General features: G+C 35.6%; 2 protein-coding genes across 5 annotated transcripts; both read right to left on the bottom strand.

Annotated features, from left to right (window-relative positions):
• Positions 1–1,392: 1,392 nt before the first annotated feature.
• LOC133705574 (uncharacterized) lies at positions 1,393–7,905 on the bottom strand. 2 transcript variants are annotated; one of them, XM_062130859.1, is made up of 13 exons: positions 7,255–7,905; positions 6,506–6,908; positions 5,763–6,423; positions 5,507–5,547; positions 4,991–5,059; positions 4,243–4,343; positions 3,981–4,059; positions 3,565–3,663; positions 3,363–3,431; positions 3,192–3,241; positions 2,984–3,065; positions 2,658–2,752; positions 1,393–1,975 (listed from the first exon to the last, which is right to left on the bottom strand). In XM_062130859.1, exons 1-13 carry the CDS (start codon positions 7,701–7,703, stop codon positions 1,849–1,851), a joined length of 2,325 nt encoding a protein of 774 aa, XP_061986843.1. In that variant the 5' UTR covers positions 7,704–7,905; the 3' UTR covers positions 1,393–1,848. The 2 variants fall into 2 exon arrangements, with proteins under 2 accessions (XP_061986843.1, XP_061986844.1); XM_062130860.1 differs by lacking the exons at positions 1,393–1,975; positions 2,658–2,752; positions 2,984–3,065; positions 3,192–3,241 and having other exon boundaries at positions 3,371–3,462.
• A 3,338-nt stretch (positions 7,906–11,243) lies between these two features.
• Positions 11,244–19,424, bottom strand: LOC133705297 (phytochrome B). Of its 3 annotated transcripts, XM_062130431.1 has the most exons (4): positions 16,944–19,424; positions 14,672–15,479; positions 12,717–13,010; positions 11,244–12,032 (listed from the first exon to the last, which is right to left on the bottom strand). In XM_062130431.1, exons 1-4 carry the CDS (start codon positions 19,027–19,029, stop codon positions 11,798–11,800), a joined length of 3,423 nt encoding a protein of 1,140 aa, XP_061986415.1. In that variant the 5' UTR covers positions 19,030–19,424; the 3' UTR covers positions 11,244–11,797. The 3 variants fall into 3 exon arrangements, with proteins under 3 accessions (XP_061986415.1, XP_061986416.1, XP_061986417.1); XM_062130432.1 differs by lacking the exon at positions 11,244–12,032 and having other exon boundaries at positions 12,846–13,056; XM_062130433.1 differs by lacking the exon at positions 11,244–12,032 and having other exon boundaries at positions 12,846–13,053.
• Positions 19,425–22,792: the final 3,368 nt, after the last annotated feature.

Raw genomic sequence — 22,792 nt, 5'->3', positions numbered from 1 at the left:
CTTCTTGTCGTGAAATAGTGAACGTGTGGGCCTGGATCTGCTTAGCTCATACAAAGCCTTTATCGTCCTAGTGGATGTTTCTTGAGCTTTATCGGCATATCAAATATTGATCACACCAACGGGGGAACTTCGATGGAAAACTGTTTCTCATCACATGTGGTAACAGTGCAATGCACTCCCAGACCTGTCGTTTGGCGGTATCAGCTAGCCAACCATCTCAGTATACGGTTTCACCGTTGGAGGCTTGGTAAAGCTGTGTATTTGTGGTCTAGGGACGATTCGGGCAAAGCAAAGCTTTATTTCGGATTTGAATCATAGTTACTTAACCCATTTCGGCTTTGAGGTTAGTCTCCTCAAAGCTTGACCTGAATTAGGTTTTGCTTTGAATTGTTTTGAATATTAACCTGATTAAACTTGTGACTTGATAGAGTGACTTGGTAGATTGATCCGTGAGGAGGTTGACTTACAAATTCAAGTAAGACTTGGATAGGTTAATTCTAAGAATTTTTTTTTTAAAATGACATCATTCTGGACAATGATTTATAGGTTGATTTTGCGATTTATAGGTTGCTTCGTGACTTGGTGACTCGGGCTCTATGATTTATGGTAATTTAGTCAGAAGGTTGTTTGGGGGGTGGTGGTTAAAAATTACTCAATTTTAATCTTTGGGAGAGAAAGGTAAAAAAAATTGAAGGGAAAAGGGAGGTGTATTTTTCGTCTTAAACTTAACCTACCCTCCCTTTTTTACCTGCATCTTATTATGAAAACCTCTAATATGCAAGGTTCGATATTTGATTTAAAATCATGTCTAGTTGGTTCTCTTGCACATTTCGGTGTTTAGCCTCCTGACAAACTATTTCTAAAAGCAACTTTACACTCTTGCACCTTTTTAAATTACTCATATAATATATTATTTTTTTAAAAAAATCACTCAATGTAATAATTATTTCCGTCATAATTCCTCCTGTTTTTTTAACATTCTACTTAATGCAAGGTACAGTAGAACCAGAAAATGGTACTTTCTTTTTTTCTTAAACTGAATTTCTGGGATCATCTACTAGATTATGCTCATGCTGCCCCTCGAGGGGGAGAGATAGCTGATCAATCTTCATCTCTCCTCCAAGATAAGTCAAACTACGAGATGCCGAAACCTGCTCTCATCCCAGATAATTGAACCTCTACCAGAAGAGTATCAAAGGGTATACATTATAAGCCAACTTAGATTATTACATCATAGAAAAGATAAAGAGAAACATTAGATTAATTCATGCGAGCTGAGTGCTTCATTCTGACTTTTAAAATTGCCCCAAGTGGGTGATATGGAAGCGCAACAATTAGGGCAACGCATCCGTTTCTTTTAAACAAACAATAAACAATAACAGACTAAAGACATTTATCTATCTGATTCTCCTATTTGATCAATTGAAAACTGTGTTCTGTACAACTTTTCTAAGTGGTCCTAAACATCTCTCAACATAGAAATCACTAATGGGTTTACATGAATCCAACCAACATAATTCCAATCACACAGCACCACTGTCGGATGTCAAAAGATTTTAATAATGTTAGTAAATAAACAAACGTCCACAACCAACCAACCCCAGCAAACACCATTAAAGATTAGGCAGCTCACATGGATGCCAACGAGTTTCATTTTCTTTTCCTTTTCTTTGTCTATCTGGTGCGAGCTTTTCCATGCCAATGCCAAAAGCCTTTGGTGGCAACCCGAGGGCTATCCTAGCAACCATTCTCTTCATCAGCGCTTGGGTTGACGAGCCTTTCGAAAAGTAAGGTCATTGCTCTTGGGCCATGCTAATGAGACAACAAACACATGAATCTGGTCTTGGACTACGGTTCCTTCTGTGTGTTGTCTCCAGTTGCAGAACGGGCTGCCTGGACTTGAATGGCATATTGTCTTTGAAGATCTCTAAGCTTTTCCAGCAATTCCTGGAACGTTGGACGGCACCTTGGATCACTGGTTTTGACAAAGTTACGAATTCAGCCACTAGGAAGTTCTTAAAAAGTGGGAATATAAATAATTGAGAACTGCAAAAAGGTGGCAAGAAAAACAAATGATTTCACTTTCCAGTACGTCTTAATCAATACCTAAGACCAAACCTATTTATTCTTTAATATATTTACCACCAAAATGAAATCCACAAGATCAACATCAGATATCTACCAACAATAATTGAAATATCTCCACAGCCTGCCAGAGTCAAACAAAGCCAACGATCTGAATCTCTTTTTAACAACATTTCATACCCAGCATTTAACTGCAAGGTGTTAGTAACATGAATCCTATTTCGCTCTACCCAGGACAATAGTTCAAATTTTATGAGTGTCTACATTTATGATAATGTGGTCTAGAAAAATAAAAAAATATATTTATAATGACATAGGAAAAACATAACATAACATTGTCGGCCAAAATATGGAAGCAGAAATTTGAAAGGATTAAGGTTCATCAATTAGCATCAAAACATGGAACCCTCAATATTTTATAACCAGAAAGTCTTGAGAATTTGCATGTCGAATACTTAAAGCAGTGGAAGTCTAATAAGCACCCTAACCAACCATAGAAGCACTTTCAACAAGGGTAAATTGCTTAACACTTGAAGCACATCTTTTGGAATCAAGTAGAAGAAAATAAGCACCTGTGCCAGCAACTCTCAATTATAGAAGCCCACTGTGGATCCACATCTTTTGGGATCTCTAGCCGTTGGTTCATAAACCCTACCGCTCCAATCACCTGCAAGTATACTAAACAGTGTTCATATGTGCATTGCCATGTTAGCATTATTTATTATCTGCAGATTTGCAAAATTGAAAAAGTTCTGAATTATACATTCAGTAAAGATGCTGCCAGCAATGTTTTCTGTTGTTTAAGCAATCAAAGACTGTATACTATTTGCATATGCAACAGTTTGGTATTTGCTTTCCTAAGAATAATACCCTCACAATTTTTCAAGTGAAACTATACCTGCATTGAGTTGAGATTATCCCAAGGGATCTTCTCAGTGGAAAGCTCCCAAAGTATTACTCCATAGCTGTAAATATCAGACCTAAACGAACCGAAATAGGGGGGGGGGGAACAAAAGAAAGAAATTATTTCCAAGCTTAGGGCAGAAGACACTTCAATCAGAACTTGAAAAGTTTAATGTTTTCCCAGCCCAAAGGGTAGAACATACTTCTCATCAGAGGGTTCATTACGGAGAACTTCGGGTGCCATCCATTGAGGCTACAACAGCAAAATATGGGAAGTAGAGTGAGAATTTGACCCTAATTTTTTTTGCAACCTAATGCAAAAACAATCACAGAATGACTAGTTTGATGGGATGAAATAACAAAAGTTGCAGTACCGTTCCCTTCCCGGTCTTTGTTGTCAAATAAGTTTCATGCTTTAGACGTGATAGACCAAAATCTCCAACCTGGTTATATATAATCTGGTTACTTTTTCACCTTAATGGGGAAAAACAAAGATGCAAGATATCTCAAATTGAAGAAGTCAAATAGTCGAACAAACAATTAAATAAAAGAAAATAATCATAATTAATGACAGACCTTTACAGTCCAATTCTTGTCAACTAAGAGATTTGAAGACTTCAGATCACGATGAATGATAGGCGGGTTGCAATGATGAAGATAGTTCATACCTCGAGCCTGTAGAAGATTCAAACAATAAAATAAAGGATGAGTAAGTCTTCATTACTAAATATCAACCAGAACACCTCATAAACCCCAACAAATGCAAAAACCATAGAGATTCTCAACAAGAAAACAACGAAATCATCACAACCAAAATGGGTTTCTAGAAAGTAAAAATTCAGAGCCATCATTACTCTTCAGAATTTTTTACGTAAAGTAGATGTTCTCGTAACCCCTGTGGTTACAAGCCTAAGGGTTTTACCACTTTACCAAACAGTAATTTTCCTATCAGAGAAATAGAGCATATTTATGTAAATAAATTCGATACTCACTATATCCAATGCCATGTGAACACGCCGTCTCCAATCTAGTTTGGTTGTGTTCCTCTGCAGTAAGCGAAACAAACTTCCACTGCATTAATGGAAAAATAGAACAGTTACTGAAAAGTACATGTAATCTTTTTAAGTTTTTACAGGTTAATTTCAGTCATATGATACCCTACAAAAAAAAATGTCATTTCTTAGTAAGTAATAGTAAAATTAATAAAACTGACAGCTCATCATTCATAGTTGTTGAAAAGGACTTCAGAATTACCGTGGGAGGAACTCTGTAACAATGCAGAGACGCTGAGGTGAAGTAACAGCACCCATGAAGAGCAAAACATTTGGATGCCGGAGTCTCTTCATAAGAGATACCTTCATGAATGAAAAGAATAATGCCATTAATGCTATATTATAGCGGGAGAAGGGGGATCCTTCATTATATAACAATGCAAGAAATGACAGATTCCAAATCTGAATCCCAAAAATAACTCAATTCTTCATGCAAGATCCAGCATTGTTACACTATTTTCATTCAAGATTTGACAATACCAGTAATCATAATACAGCTTTAAGCATCAACTTAAGAAAATCTAGTGTTGCACGTCTTTCTTCAACTAAGGTCAGTATAGTTCAGTCTACTAGCATTTCAATTCTTACTATCTTAATTTACATGTTTACTGACTTCAAAGCCTTCAACTAAATGGTATTACTTGTCTACACCAACATAAGCATCGATATTCATTGTAGACAATGTGACATTCTAAAGAAACGACCTTTCATTAAAAAGTTCATATGAAACTGATTGCGAGATAATACAAAGCATGTACATATATATGGACCAGTTAGTAGCAGATAAGAAAAAGAATTAGATAAAATGGAGCATACGTAGCAAGAGACCTGACGATTCTAAAAACATCCCAATTGAAATGCATTTAAATGGCAAGAAACTGTAAATAAGATTCTCTTAAGCTAACAAGAAACTGTAACTAAGATTTTCTTGAGGTAACTGGAAATCCCACCTCTTGTCGAAATGCAAGTATAATATCATCTGAATATTCTTGCTTGGAGAATACCTTGACAGCAACATCCTGAAATAAAATGCATATTACTCAACCAAAGACAAAAAATATCATCATCACAATTTTTTTTTTGTTATTCTTTACCTCAATTCATTGAATGCAAAAAAACAATTAGAGCTTCATAAAAACCCTAGCTCACAAGGCAGCATCTTATTTTTGTAAGAATAAGAAAGCAAAATCACATATGCACTAATTGCACAAAACATCACATTTAAGAGATTTATGTAACACTTATCAATGTCATGCACATACATGCTTACAAAGTTCAGACAGTCACTTTGGATTTCAATTTGCTTCTGTTCAAATTACCCATAATTAACATAAATGAAAGCCTTAGATTTGGACAGAGCAGGGACAGCACTATATCTTGTCTCAAAAATTTGAATTCATATACATTTGTGATTATGCATCATTGAGAATTAAGATGTTTAAAAGGGAAAGAGCAAAGGAACATACTGATCCGTACCACAGGGCATGATATACAGTTCCACAAGAACCTGCGGGAATATAGAGTAAAAAGGGTAAGGTGAAAATGAGAATGAAGCATAGTAAAAAAATAGTCCCAGCTTAAAGATAAAGAAGTATAATGGAAGATCACTGTTCTGTCACTGGACATTCAATGAGGACGCAAAAAATTTCAAGTTCAGGAAAGATCAAATGTAGATTAGAGTCAATGCTCTGGAAGCATGCTTTTGAATTTAAAGACAGTTACCTTGCCCAATTTGCTCTCCAATTGTCAAGTCCTCCCACAATATTTCGTAGTCCAAGCAATCAGTGTCCATATCCACCTTATTCACAGTACTGCTGGTACTTCCGCAACTACTAGCACTGCTTGTGCTGTTAACATTAATTGAAGACCAAGACCCAGAGGCCTCGTTAGTGGCGGGCCGAATACTTTCACTGACCTGGCTTTCAGGTTTTGCACCAGAAGAGGGACTTGTCTGATGATACGTTTCACTCTCTTGATCATTTTGCAACCATGGCCACCCAAAACGGGCTGTCCTTGCTTCTGAACCTTCCTTTTCATTCCCTTTCCAGGGCCATGACAACCCTTTCTTACCAATCCATGCTTCTGCCTTTGAGGTAATGATCTTATGAATTGCAGGCTTTCCTTCACTCTCATCACCAGAGTCTCTGGATGGTTTTACTGGGGACTTGTCATCAAGATTAGAAAATACACCAAAAGGAGATGGATGCAAATCTCCTCTTGGTGTGCTAGCTCCACTAGAATTTGCATCCTCCCGATGGTCAGATAGAGCTGCATCTGAGTACCCATGGTCAGAATAGTGACTATCCCCACTCCCTACTTCACGATCCGTGTTGCTCTCTCCCATGTGAATTTTGGACTTGACTTTGTTACTCACCTTGGATGCCTGTTTTGGTGATTCTAACTATCAAGATACACCACGGTGAATATTTAAATACACAAGAACAGATAAAAACTAATGAACTGACCAAATTCGATATTTTTGACGCCAAGGGCTGTTGAGAATCAAGACCAAGTTTGGTCATGACAGTATTCTTGGGCCTTCTATGGCTCGACTCTGTTTCCAAGTTCCTTGAATCCGACAATGCAACTTCCATTTCTTGAAAAGGCCGTGAATCACTCGATACACAAATAATCCCAACCAAAGCGCCATCATCATCGTATAGTGGAGTATTAGTAGCAACAGCCGCAAACCTTTCAGCCATTTTGTTCTTAACTGGAAACTTCCCTGTCCATTTCTCCCCCATACTAACCCGTTGAATAACACCATTCGCCAGCGCATAATCCCGAGGATCAATTAGCAGCCCAATAGCATCCTGACCAAGAGCTTCAGCAGCTGAATAACCATAAAGGTTCTCCGCTGTTCTGTTCCTGCACAATCATAAGATACGCCTAAACCCCATAAATCAATGTCCTCCAAACAAATTCTCAAGTAAAAAAAGAAGAAAGAAACCACGCAAAACTTGTTCAAAGGCACAAATTTGCAATACAACTCCAAATTAAAAGGGATTATCATACAGTACGGACCAAATTCGGAAATCAGAATCACAATTTCCATAGTCAAACATCAAAATATATACAGCTCCAACAGCATTGATTATAAATCAACTGCCCATTCAAAGTTCAAACCAAAAGAAATACCCCATACACGCAAATAACAACCCCGAATGACAAATGATGTGAAATAAAAATACAAGACACAAACACACAATCTTACCAGTAAATAATACGACCCGAAACATCAAAAATATGAACAGACTGTCCCATAGACTGCAATATATTCAAATACTGTTTATCAGTAAACTTCACAGCAGAAGGTCCACTATTGCCATCTCCTCCTTCTCTACCACCATTACTGTTGCCATCTCTAACATTATCACTATTCAAACTTCTACTTTCTTTCTGTAGAGGCGATGAATGTCTAGATGAAGCAGAACCCTTCTTCCAAGCAGCCTCAAAACTTGACCCGGTTGGCCCACCAGAAACCCGTCTCCTGGGACCGGACCTTTGAGGAGATATTGAATGGGACCGTTGTTGGGTTGATTTTGGATCGGTAGTAGTAGAGGAGAGCTTGAGCTTTGACACTTCTTGTTGAAGATGATGGTGTCCTGCTTCAAGTTCTTCGATCTTTTTTAGTAGCTCTTCTGCTGGTGCTGTGCTTTCCATTCCTTTGCTTCTTGATAAATCAGTTCATTGGAATCTTTCTTTCTTTCTTTCTTTCTTTCTTTTTCTAACTTGCTTGTTCTAGATTTCTTGATGAATAGGGTTTGAGGGGTCAAGAATTTGTTTCTTGAGTTATTATTTTTTTCTTCTCTTCTTTTACCCTCCCTCCCTCCCTCTAATCACTTTCAGCTCACAAGACTTCCCTCTTTCTCTTTTGTTTTTTGTTGCTTGCTATTATTATTATTCCTCTCCTCCTTTTACTTTCTCCCTCTAATATTTTATTTCACTTACTTCCTCTCTCTAACAAACTTAAACATCACGGAAATATTTATTTTGCTTGCAAGGGAGTTTTCAATTTAGTTTTTTTTAATTAAAAAATAATTTTTTCACCATTACAATGAAATCATTAAAATTCAATTAGAAGAAATTTTACTTTATAAAAATTTGTAAATTGAGATTTGAACTATGATAATTAAAGAAAATAATCATGAGAATTAAAATTACATCACAATACTTATTTAATTTGATCATGAGAGGTTACACATCTCAAATTATAGTAAATATTTGTTTATATAATAACTTGATCAAACTCCCTCGTTTGGTATAAATACAATTGCAAAATCATACGGATTTTAATTTAAATAAGTTGATTTTAATTTAACAGCCTGAAAAGAAAAGAAAATCTAAAAAAAATACAGCTAAAATTATATAAAATATTCTAATAAGAATTTTCAAGTGATATGTACAAGGGGTAATTTTTTATTATTATTATGTATATAGATAGAGTAGAAACACCCAACACTAAAATATTTTTTGAAGTAATTGGTCCAATATTTAGTGGATTCTATGCATGAGTATATGAAAGAGATTTTCATAGTATAATGATCCAGACAAAATCCAATTATAAAATGATTTTATACACTATATGTAAACTTTTTTTTTAACATGATAATAAAAATATATCTCCGATGGAAAAATAAATCATTTATTTATCCGGATGATTGATCCATGTGCATTAAAACCTCCCCAGCAAGGAACCCTTCCTCTCCCGCAAGGCTTGCGCTTGATTGTCGTTGGTTCGGTTACGGTCATCTCATGCTGTCCTTTTCTGGGTCTCTGGCTCTGTGCTCCTTTTTCATCGTCTGAATCAAACAATCCAGACCAGACGTTCCTGTTACAGTAAAATGCCAAGACACTTTTGTCCCTTACACTCGCTTCTCAATTGCGTGTATTTTTATAGCCCCTGGTAGTGGTAGATTTTTGCCTATTTGTCCGCTGTAATAGCGCGTCGATTAGACGCGATACAGCGTGTCAGGTTAGAGTTTCCTGCCTCCCATTAAATTACAGTTTAATTTCACTCCACCTTCTCTTAAATTACCTTTTTGTCAATGGTGCCACTTGGCTTTAATTATGGATAACGCGGGAGCTTGACAGCTTCAACATTTTGCAAAGGCAAGCCTCAGTTGAATTGACTTATTGGAGATGACTATTATATTCTCTCGGTTCTCTGCCTTTACTGTTTAATAAATGTGATGACGGGATGTTGGATTGCTCGCCATGGCACCTCCTTCGTTTAAATTATTGAACTTAGGGGTTTTTGTGTCTTTTACATTTTATTGCAAAGTAAAATGACGCTGTAACCTTTAGGAGTTTTAAAACATTGAGCTTGTAGATCGAGGTTTTTTAGTTTTTTTCATATTTTACATACAGTGAAATGACATATCTAACCAAAATCTAAGACTGGTTTAGGAGAATATTTTTTGTCTTTGCAAAATGATTTCTTACATATTCAAATCTTTTTTGGGGATGTTTTGTAATTTAAAATATTAATAAATTAATGAAAAAATACACACGCATGCATGTCAGCATGTGATTATGCCTCGATCTATTTTACGCATGCATGTCTAAGCTGAACCTGTCTTGACCATCTATAATTTGGATGCTTGTTCTGTGTGTGCATATATCTAGAAAAATTTACCATGAAGGGAGAAAAAAAGGTTTGGTGTCTTTATCTTCTATAAACAGGATGCTTGACTTATTTTTTTGAATGGGGAGCATGGGCATGATTCTGTTTAAGTTTTGACCATGTTTCCCCTCTTTTAAATGCATGCCCGTGAGCTATTTTTATGCCTAACCTCTCCCCAAAATGTGTGTGTCGTTCTTAATAAATCTTTTTTATGGTTAGCTCCGATTTTGGAAGCAAGAGGCAACTAGCCCTATTTTTTTCGCTCCTTTGTTTCTTTAGAACTTTTGCCCTCTCTACAGCTTTCGTTTTGCGTGCACAACATGATTAAGGGCGTGCATGGACGTAGTAGTTTTTTAGTGTGATAGTGACTGGAGGCAGATTCACGTAAACTCACATCTTATACTAATAACTAACGAGGGATAGTTGATAAACCCTTGGGCATTACAGTAGTCAAATTCGATTCCTGGTCGGGTCTAATATGGTCAAGGGTTCAAACTATTATGTCATCGAGTCAATTTGTAAGTTAAGAATTCGATCCACAAAGCATTTTTCCCCCTTCTTGCGTCATTAATTTATTTCAATGTTTAACTTGATTAGGTTTTGATTGCAATCAAGTATCGGACTAGGTTAAATAGCCTGGACGATCTACTGAGAAACTTGTCCTGACCAAGTCCGGGGCCACTAGATCGATTTGCAATGAAATAGAAATTCCACTAGCTTTGAGATGTCTCTACAAGTCACACCCTTGTCTCCGCTCATGTGACTGGAGCTAGTATAAAACAGACATATTCAAGCTGTCTTGCAAGTTGATGTGGAAATCTCATCAAGCAAACTTTCCCATCAAGTATGAGATGGTATTATCGGTACCACTTGCATGCATGGAGACAAACACTAATCTCTAATGATATGCTATTTTACTTTTCTATATCTTGGTCTTCGAGCAAAATCCTCCAACAAGGTGGAGTTTTTTTCTTCTTTTGGATGAATTAAGGATTCTATTCATCAGGAATGCAACATAAAGCAGGAGAGAGTTACCCTGCTGCTATAAAAGCCAGGAAAAACACAAAATCATAAAAAGGTGGAGAGTCTGCCCACTTGCCGTTTAAGTCAAATCATGTTATCAAAACCAGCCCACTGGGACTAAAAAGAATTGCGTAAGTTCATCAAGCACATACATCTTAAATAGTAGACGTCTTGTATCTTTGAGTAATTCAATGTACCCATGATCCTGTAGGCAGAGGGGACAAGAATTTGAGTTCGTCTTTGGGGTCACTGGGTGATTAATTCAAGAAAAAGTAAGTTATTAAATGTACTCACATTAATGCATATGGTATCACTAATAAAATAATGAAGTGTCTAAGCTTAGGCTAGTTGTACACGAAGAAATTTATGCACAAACCCACCTGCAAAGCATGCGAGCAGCACGCATCCGAGCACACTCTTGGGCATGCATGTGACCGTTCCGTACAATGAAAGACCAACCAAGCTATAAAACAAGTAGTCCAAACTTACGCAGTCCAAAATCCTCAATCAAGGGGTAACAGGAAAGACAAAATACAAAACCTGAAACTACATGCTAGAGCAGGACATTTGACTTTATTAAACTTGAGAAAATGATAAATTATTTGACTGGCTCTCGCTGGAGTAACCTCGTAAAGACAAACATGTTATAGTTATCTAGGGATTTCAGAAGCTACGTTACATACAGATATATACTTGCAGCAGTCGAATGTATCCATACTTGGAGGGCCCTTATTGTGGAAGCCTCTGCTAAAATCTAATGGCATCCTTTTGATGCCTTTTTATTTATAACAACGACAGCAAACCACAGCATTATAACCTGGCTATCTACATTGATGATATCCTCAAATTACGCGGCTAGAAATCAAGAAGCTACCTCACATGTGTAGGTTGTTGATTTGGACTCGTGTTGATAAAGAAGCATATACCATATTCTCAATGGATAGAGCAAAACAGTTCTGTTTGCAGGATAAATTTGCCAAATTAGGTGGCCCGCACTGGCACATGCACCTTGTACCTGGATTTTTGGAACCACCCCCTCGGGCGCAGCAGAACAAGTATCAGTTTGCAATTGAGAAAGCTCTTTAATAGATGTTACAGGCCAAGCATCCTAGTCTGCAGCACTTTTTACAGTTATACCTCTCACACTATTAGGCATGGGTACTTCGAGGATAACTAAGAAATAGCATCTTTCTGACTCTCTAATATATTGGACCTCACCATTCATTAGCTTTAAAATCTTCCTGCACATGCTGAGCCCTAGGCCCTCTTGAGTAACCCATTTACTACTATGGAACATGTCTTGAACTAATTCAGGAGGAAGACCTTCACCCGGGCAAACAATCCTTCAAGAAAAATGATAATAAATAATATTAGTTAATTTAGTACCAAAGTGCATTGAAGAGGGGGAGGAGCAAATTGCAATGTGATTAACAACTATCATCTATATTTCCTTGGTCTATATGATACGATGAACAGAAGAAGCATAAATTGGACTTCATATAAACCACATTATCATTTAGACAACAAACAGTTAGCACAGATAGCTCTCTATTACAGCATCATCAACCATCCTTGTTCATACAACCAATATTCTACAAATTCGAGGAAGCAACCAGTTTAGATGTCAAAATTCTACAACTATAGCTCTGTGCATGGTGAGAAGCATGGTTATGGCAGATCAAATCTAAAAATTGAATTCTATACAACTTGGAGACCAGATTATTAGGATGTGTAACCAATCATGAGGAGTGGGGAAGAACAAACAAGATACAAAAAGACTGAGCTAAAGAAAAAATTGTAGAAATCATCACAGTTTCACAGAAGAAAATAATAAGGAGATGGCATTTATAATGAAACTCCAGGATAACATTACTGCAGCAATTAGAATACCACAAAAAAGGGGTTTAAAACAAAATAGAGAAGGAAAAGGGAACACAGGTAACTGTCATCATCAATTTTTTGGATTTTCCTTTTATCAATATAGATAATGTTATCAACAACATGCAAAAGAGTTGAGGAGAGCCTACTTGAACTCCATATGCACGAGAGTGTGCCCATCAGAGATTTGCTTCAGTGTTGGACAAACATGAATCTCTACCCAACCTGCTGAAGATGGAGCATAACGCACCATATTCAACAAGAAATCAGCCAGTACTTGTTGAATTCTTGCCTGATCACCATAAACCACCAGCGTTTTTATTTCTTCTGGAATATCACGAAGCAATTGCAGATTTCTTTCCCTCAGCAATAGCATTGCTTGGCTAACAACAGCATTTATGACACTCCCGAGTAAGAATTCAGCCTTCTCAAGCTCCAGTAAACTTATTCAAAAGCAAATGGAGACACCCTCTCGTTAGGATATGTCTGCTAGAGGTTGAGATGAGAAATAAAATAAAATGCACTTGAATGCACAATAATTAATTTAAAAGAAAATCATATGTACGACCATGATACCGTGTCACATGGGTATAACACACTTTTACAATAAATTGAATTGCAACCATTAGATTGTTATTTTTGTCTTCTTCTAGTAATTTCATTTGTCCTTGGATTTGATGCTAGAATCCATATTGATCCTTAAATTTTCTCAATTTATCAATATAAGCAAAAATAACCAATTTTTTAACTAATAATCAAACTCACATGATATGATTAATTATCATAGATTGAAATTGTTTCTCAAGTCTATTAAATTTTTCAATGTTGTCAAAGAAAATATCTTTTGTTTCTAATTGAATTTCATGAATTTTACATGATAGTGTTATTTATCCTAGTAATAATTCTTTATCGCTTTAGTTTCATCCAGTTTTTCTATCATTTGATGAAATTCTTGGCTTCTTTATATTGATAATCTTTCTAACATTTGCACTCTTCTTTCACAGTAACAACAATACCTAAACAGTGTTCTTTAAAATATCGAGTCAACTTATATACTTGAAATAATATCAGCGCACCTTACCTTGTCTGCTATGCTTTTTTCCAATTTATCAATGAGTAACATGACCGATTTCATCTTACTTGAGAAATTCAATTTCAAATATGAAATTATAATCACATGAATCCATCCAAATTATTTAATTAAAAATATGAGTTTTCCTTGTAATTTTGTTGGTAACTTAATCTTTTCATATACATTCAACTATCAATAGCAAGAGGATCCAATTTTTTGACATCTCCTCTCTAATGAAACCATTAAAAGATTTTTTAGTTTCTCTAATTGTAGATCTTGAGTTTTCTCTGCCTTTTACTTTCTAATTTGTGATGTTTGGATTGGATGATCTAATTCTTATAGTTTTATTGATTGGACGTATCTATTTTCTTTAGAGATTAATTTTTTTTTTTTCTAAGGTCTATCAAAAAGTGAACTGCAGTATTATGCATTGCTTATCTATGTTGTAAAATTAAGTTGATGCATCGAGACTTCAGGGGCAAAAGGGTTATAAAAGGAGAGTTTTATTTTTTAGTTGTTTTTGGACCTAATCACACAGTCATAAAAGTTATGGATCAAAATGTAATTCAGCATTTGTGAGCAATGGATACGATATGATTTGTGTCCCTACATCTTGTTCCTTGTAGATGTTGTCAAAAGCAAAGCTATCACCTGGGATTACTAAAAAGACTTAAAATGGAATTACAGAAAAGAAACCCGTATTGTTTACCGCCTTGGCATCCACAGGTGGTCAAGTCAATAGTGTCGACTACTAAAAGCAGATCAGTATAGTAACATCCGAGTCAAGAATTTAAAGTCATAGTTGGTTCATAATCAGGAAATGTGTAGAAGAGACATAAAAAATCTCCAAATGAACTCAAGGGAATGAAACTGCATGAGAAAGACATTCACCTAGTGCCAAAATGATTATGTCCATACCTTTAAAGTAGTATTTCTCAACTAACAGACATTTCTCAAAAAATAGTACCAAAGCATAAATAATCACCTGACCATCAATATTAAGTTTTGATAATTTGTTAGAGGAAAACTAACCCATTTTCGATGCTCTCAAGATCAACATCTCGAGTGATCTTCAATATCTGCTTTTCACAAGCAGCACTAGTCTCAAGAAACTGCTTTTGATCTTCAGTCAAGTCCGTGTTCTCCAAAAGCGAGTTGGTAAAGCGTAGACCACTTAAAGGATTCCTTATTTCCTGGCAGATGTAAGCCAACTCTTTCATCCTTGCAGAGCACTTCTTTTCCTGCTGTCTCTGGACTTTCAAAGCTTGCTGCAACTCATTACTTGCAATCTGCAAGAAGCAGAAGGCTCCAACAATCTCCCCCTCCATATTTACCCTCTTGTTCGCTGTCAAGAGAGCTTGCACATACTTTCCATTCCGGTCAAAAAATGAAAATGGTAGCTTGTCTGTATCTTGCCCTCCAATTGCATTGTGCAAAGCAATCATGAATTTTGTCAGTGCATCTGAACCCTTGAGCTGACAGAAACTGCCAAAAACCTCCCCAACCAACATCTTCCCAATAACTTCCCCCCGGGACCACCCCGTGAATTTTTCCATGGCAGTGTTCCACTCCAAGCAACATGTGTTTTCATCTGAAGCAAATATAGGAGGGATCAAAGGATTGGGGCTGTGTACAATAGCCTTATAATCACCTTGTATATGGACATATTTGTCCATTACCACCTTTTGACCTGTAACATCCTGACCGACAAAGCAGACTCCAACTATATTATTCATGTAATCCTTGCTAGAACAAGCATTTACCACCACAAAAAGGGCCTTTTTTTGGTGTTCAGAGCCAAATGTCCTCAATTTTATCTCCACGTTCTTATCCTCTTCACCTGCATCAGTTAAACATAATTGAAGCAATAGATTATAAAAAAATTAATAGAATATCAAACCACAATAAGTGGCCTTGTTTTATGTTGCTGTGTTTCAGTTCCTCAAAACTACATCAAAGCTTGTCTTACTGCTATGTTAAAGTGCTGCTAAGAATGATCACATTCACTGTCCATATTAGCACTGTAGGATGAGGCATCTATCAAATTTCTATTTCAAACCATTGCGTGAGCATTATCTTTTCTGTTCTTTTTTTTGTAATCAAAACTGTGTAATTGTAGCGATATAGCATACAATGTTCTAGGTTATACTCTCTTTGACACCTAAAAAAATGCATAGATAAAGGTAATGTAAGCAATAAGCACACATTATGGAGGCCCATCACATGCTTGAAACATGATTAAAGGAGTCGTTTCGAACATGTTCTGTTTGGATCCACCCAACAGTTACAAAGTACTTGGAAGAGGGAACTGATCTCTTCACTAACTTTTAGAGTTTAAAGCATGTGTGAACAACTATTTTCTTACACGAGAGGTGTTGAGTGCAAGTTTGTTCCCTGGAAATTATAGTAACTGGATCAGCAGTTTCTTTAGGGCTGTGGAGACTCAGTCCTTGGAGCTACCTCAACATTCAGGGGCCTAGAGATTTACTTGAAGGCTGGATCTTATGAACACAGAGCTATATTGTCAGCAGCCTCTCAGTCCTTAAGAGGCTTACAATAACAGGGAAGCTAGGGCTTTGCTTCTAAGCTGCTAGATATATAATGGACTCATCTCAATGGTCAAGTCATACACAAGACTGCAGCAATCCACTTTCAAAGAAAGTTCGATGAGAAATACTTCAGCCTCTAGGCTCTTCTTAATGGCAAATGTCTACTGGATTTTGCCCAAGATGAGGCACCCAAGATCCTAGTGAATGATGTCTGTAGAATATATTCTTCTCCATTGCAGTATTCAAATTCCTGACTAGCTGATTCCTCTTAAAAGCCCAAAACCCTTAATTTCCTTTTTATTTATTGCTAATTTTGAATAAATTGTGCATTGCCACAGCCTTTGATGCATCAGCACTTCATTTTGTCTTTGTCAACAGAGAGCATTCAAGAGAAGCAATTATACACGTTACTTCATTCAAGTCATTTGATCAGAAGACTAGTCAGGTATCCCATGCAGATGAAACTATTACAATGTACTTCATGTAAAACTTATGAGTGAGCCAATTGTATTCTTAGTTTGATGAAAGTTTCTATTAGAATTATTTCCAGGATTTGAGTTTGACCTTCTTTTACATTTCCATTTATCAACTTTTTTAATTCCAGTTTTTTGCAAAACCCATATACGTTTTTCAAGATTTATTTCTATTAAAGGGGACTGCATGCTCAGATGCAACTTTAGAAAAAAAATTCATTGCCATGAGATGACAATCTTACTTGATAAACAACTTAAATATGTGAGATATAAAGCAGGTACCTCTTAAAGCACGATGAAGGAGTTTGTCAACTGTTTCTTCATATTCCTTATAAACAAGATCGTGAACCAAAGACTTCCCCATGGCTTTGTCAACTGAGAGCCCAGTCAACTCAGCGACCTTTGCATTCCACCCATTTATGCAGCCATCAACATCTACAGCAAATATCGGAGCAGTAGCAGTCTCTATTAGTCTCACCATTTCTCTTGCGACCGAACTGAGCTCATCCATCCCTTGCAATTCTGTATCCTCGAGCTGGGCATGTACAACTGCCTTAGAATTGGTTGCTTCAGCGTCCCTAAATGAGTCTCGCAAAATAAGCTGCAAAGAATGAATGGCATCCATTTCTGCATTCTCCCACAGTAAACTCCGGCTCTTCACCACCTCCAAAAATGCCTTGAATGAAGAACGTGGATGCATCCTCTGCCCATCATCCTTGTCCTCTGGGTGATGCTTCGCACCACCCCATTTGATCTCCTTTGCAGTGTGAGACCGAAACCAGAAAAGAAAATCTCTCTTAGTAATATAAGCAACAGCCATTCCACAAACTGCATTGCCAAGTGAGGCTGCCCCAGGATACCCAGCATCAGCTAAACTGTCTGTGCTTAAACCAGTTGAGTCTCCGTGAAGGGCCAACAACCACTCCACAATATCTTTTATTTGGGCTTCGGTTGGGGTCACGCCCAATGGGTAATACTGTCCTTGGTAATAAAGAGCTGCCCCGTCACACTTCACAAGATCCATGATACTTGGACTTTGAGTGACAATGCCAGTAGGAGAGTCACGGAGAAGCATATCACACAAGAGAGTCTGAGTCCTCAAGACATGTTTCTCTGACAACTGTGACGCTAACTGCAATTCCATGTTCAATTGAAGTCCAAAAGCCTGCATTAAAAACTCACATGCATAACGAAGCGGAAATGGAATACACCTAGCAGAAGTGTGATGGCAAACAACCAAACCCCAAAGCCTCGTTGAATTCCTCCCACCAATAGCTTCTTCCTCATTTCCATTAATAATAACAGCCATGGCCAATGAAGCAATTGACCCCATATTCGCCATATACTGAGCATGACAACCATGAGGAGCTCGAAGAGTTGAACCAACCAAGCATAAAGGCTGCATAAGCGCCTCATCCTGGATAACACAGACAGGTGTAGCATGGCAATCCACAATCATCCTAACCCTATTCTGCTTGAACAGAAACCTTGAAGCTTGTGGTATATCCGTAGAAGGATAATGCAAACCAATATAAGGTTCCAAATCAGCCCTTTTATTCTCAGCCACAACCTCACCATGCTCATCTTCATGAAACTTATAAACCATAACTCTATCATACCCGGTAAGCTCTCTGACACTCTCCACTACAGTATCACACAATAACTTAATATCCCCACCAGGAAGTGATTGTAATTGTGAAATCGAACGAACTGCTAATTTCTGAGACTGTACAGCCCCTGCTATGGATAAAGCAGGGTCTTCAGTCCTAGCAGGCTCTAAATCAATAACAATACCAACATCAATCCTATGCAAAATTGCGTAAAAAGGCTTCCCGGAATTCTTGGAATGGATCCAAATTGGATTCAACAAAGTTATTTCCCTTGCACCAAATGCTTTTTCAAGCATAGCGGAGCTCGAAGGCCTAAAAAGAGTCCTTACATCAGTCCCATCAGAGAGAATTTCCTGTTTATCTAGAGAAGGGACCGACTGTGGAGTTAAACCAAGCATTTCTTTGGCATTTTCGCTATATGCAATGACCCTAAACGACCCTTCATCTACAGCAATCATGCACCCAAATGGCTGGATATGACCACCCCTTTGGATTTTTGATAAATAAGCAGTGATTTGTTCCTCGGGTACTGACTGACTAGTAGTTCTGACTGACTGTGAATAATCAAACGACTTACCAGACCCGCCAGATTGTTCAAAAACTGCATGGAGTTGTGCATCGACAGTGTATTGTGCAATTGCTTTGCTTACTGATTCTGTGGCGTGATGATGTTGCCTCATGTTACTGGTACCAGAAGACTGCGCCGCTTGATTCTGGTGCTGCCGCTGGTTGCTTTGTCTTTGTGATTGTGATGCCATTCCTTTTTTTTTCAATTATTTTCCTTGCTTTTGGTTTAACCTAGTATATTTAGCGGTGGACAGGAGAGTGACAAGGAAAACAAAAAACAACAACAAAACAGAGACAAGAGGGAAGGAAAACCTCACATGGGTTACTAAGATCTTGTGTTGGGTTACAGAGAAATGGGAAGGAGATCAAAACAAAGAATGTCTGGTCTGGTCTTTTTGATCTTGTGTGTGTGGATTGGCAGGAGAAGAGAGTTTAGTTTGGATTTGAGGGAAAGAAAATGTTTGAATAGAAAATTAAGTAGGGGCACTGCACACACCCTTGTTTAAGGCTATACAATAGCAGGAATTTAGTCCCGACGTCCGGTCTCGAGATACGGAGACCATTAAATCCCAAAAAGAAAATTGTCGAAAAAGTTTCGTTGTTTTTTTGCCTTTTTATATATTGTAATGTATTTTGTATTATAGCGCGTGCGCGCTTGTGCGCGTGATGGAATTTTTTTAATTGCGGGCAGTAAGAGTTGAGGGTGTTTTAAATTGTAGTATTAGTGGTAGTTTAAAGTGTTTTTTTTTATTTAAAAATATATTAAAATATTTTTTTATTTTTTTAAATTATTTTTTATATTAACAAATCAAAATGATCTAAATATATATAAAAAATTATTTAAAAAAAATCAAAATTTCAAAGAGAGCTTCATTGAAGGGAAAGGGAGAGGGATGCCAACAAAGGACCACTTGATTGGTGGACAATAGAAGAGTGGGTTTTGGGAAGTAGCCTCACCAAGATATTTTGTGTGTTTGGTTTAGAAATGTGATGATTTTTTTTTAATGTTATATTTTTTTAAAGCATAAATCACACCTCACAAAATAAAAAAAATATGCTTTTCATGTGGGTTTCATAAAAAAAAATCAACCACGTCTCCAAACCAAACACCCCCAAATGTTTTTGTTGCAGGCTTGTACTTTCTTTTTCTTGCTTATTTAGCCCGTGCTAATAAATTTAGATTTTGTTGTTTTTTTAAAAAAAATATTTTAAATTTATTTTTTTATAATTTTAGATGGTTTTGATATGTTATTATCGTAAAAAAAAATTAAAAATTAAAAATATTATTATTTTAATACATTTTCAAATTAAAAATTCTTTGAAAAATAATTATCACTGCAATCCCAAACAGCATGAGTCAACAACATTAAAAATTAAATACAAATACATGTATTTAATAAGATAAATTAAAAAGTATACATATCTTTTTTAAAATAATTTCTTCCAATAAATATTGTTTTTTAATATAAAAACTTAGTATGTTATATAAAGTAAGTTTTAATTAGGAAAACATGTTAACCATCATGTCTCGTTATTTTGCATGCAATCTGGTAAAAAAAATGTATAATATAATATTCATGATCTCAAACTTAAAACATCATGCATAATAAATTTATATATAATGATCAATTAAATAATTACTAGCACTTTTGTATAAGATGATAAAAAGTCAGGTTCTGATTTAATTAACTTAAAAATCTAATTTTCAACTAGTTTTATTTAAAAAGGATTAAGAAACACAATAAAAAACTCTATAAACCTATTTATAATCTTAAAATCATCATTTAATCTGTCAAAAAACACAAAATTAACCTAAATTAATAGAAAAAATCCCAAACAACAATTTATTTTTTTCAACAATATAAAAGATAAAAAAACATCTCAACAATACTACTCGTGTTAGATAAAAAAATGTTTATATCATTATTGTCTTTTTTATTGCCATGGCATGGTTAGCTTGCCACCTATTCTCAACTCCTTGTTTTTTAATTGCTTTCTCTCTCCTCCCCTTACCTTATAAACTAGAATACAAGTAAAAACAAAAAATTAAACTAAAACTTAAAATTCTAAAACTAGAAAAACTAAAAATAAAGTCAATGAATAGTATATAAACTAGAATGTATTTTTCTCACGCAAAGTTTAGATAAGCCTAATTATTTTTTTCTAGTTCTCTATTTAACTACTTTTCTTTTAATTATATATTCATTTAATTATATATTCATGCTACAAGTTCAAACTATATCTTATGTAATTAGTCCCTAATCAGGTTTAAAAATCCAATCAAAACCTTTAATTCTAAAAAATATTTAAAGAGAATCCACCATTGAAGTACAAAGTAGATTTCGAGAGCATGCACTATGACATAACTATAGTAAAACACTTAGAAATTTATTATTTTTTAATTAAATTTTAATTTAATGTGACCAATTAGTCAAATCGATATGCTTTCCTGTGTATTATTTCATTTTCAATTCAAGATAAAATCACGTGTAGCATAAATATATCAATAAAATGATTAAGATGAATTTCTCGCAATATACTAATCAACTTATTGTTGACATTTAAAATACAAAGAAAGATCATGTGCATGACAAGTTATTTTGAAAAAAAAAAGATTTTCAATTGGAAATTATCATTTTTATATTTTTAGATTTCATTAGTGATCTTGACAGATTTATTTTAAAATTATTTAAGATAATTTAAAATGTATCAAAAATAATGTTTTGAGACCTCTACACCCTTCTAAAAGCAATTTCAAAGCAAGGTTTTTTTTTTTTTCAACATACTCTCACCCACCAAAAATAAATCTCCAATTTTTTAAGAGAAGAAAATTCATATAATAAAGCTACAACCTAAAAAAACACACATCTCTGAACACATATCCCACGTGACAGCCGTGTCCTCTAAAAAATCAGTTCCTGTCAGACAGACAGAGTACTCAAGAAGCTAAAACCAGAAGAGAATATATTAATTTATTAGGATGACTGACGCGAGAACAAAACATATTCTTAAACACGATTAGTTAACAAATCTTCATCCCAAGCAGGCAAGTACAAGGTCAAGGATCCCCAAACCATGTCCTTAATCTTCGACGCGATCTCCGAGTTCTATCTTATTTATTACACTTACTTTCTTTTTACATTTCAATTTTTTTTTATTTTTTTTTATTTTTTTCTTTAAATTATATATATATATATACTTTTTGTTTAATTTTCTAGTATTAAAATTTTAAGAATAAATAATATTATTTTAATATATTTCTAAATAAATAATATTTTAAAAAATAAATAATACTACACGCTGTCAGACGAGTAGATGTCTGTAATTAAACAGTAAGCGATTCTTCCACGATTTATTTTCGAGTCTATAATATTATCTCACTACCCCTCAGGGCCCTTACACCCTAAACACTCATCATTTATCAAGACACCTATATACAGTTGCTTGCGACACGCGCACATCTGAGAGCATTCTCTAAAAGAGATCATGATCGTCCTGACTGGCAAGCTTCACCTTTTTTTCTCAAAATAAAATGTCTTCAAATGTTTTATGTTGCTGGTTTTATTCCGGGACCAAATGCAGAGAAGTGGTACCGGTGGGGACATTATATCCCCACAGAAAATTATACAAATATATGCCCGGCCTGTTACTTTTTAAGTAGGAGACCGGGCTTATTTAAATCTATTTTATTATTATTGATGAGTTGAGTTTAATGATTGAATATTTTAGAATTATGTTACTTGTTTTTTTTTTTCAATTTTTTTCACAACTTTTATTGATTTAATAAAAGTATCACACTATGACACTTCTAAATTCTCTCTTCTTCCTACTATGATTCCTGGCTTCTCTTTCTTTGCTTGCTTCTGTTTTTTTTTTTCCCCGCATCACGTCCATCCTAACAACGTGCACAACAAACTCTACAAAATAAGGCAAGAGAGCAGGGCAAGGTTTCCA

Source organism: Populus nigra, chromosome 10, assembly GCF_951802175.1.
Source record: "Populus nigra chromosome 10, ddPopNigr1.1, whole genome shotgun sequence".
In the NCBI taxonomy this organism is placed as follows: Eukaryota; Viridiplantae; Streptophyta; class Magnoliopsida; order Malpighiales; family Salicaceae; genus Populus; species Populus nigra.
The sequence above is the reverse complement of the archived record's forward strand: the minus strand, read 5'-3'. Positions and strand labels throughout refer to the sequence as shown.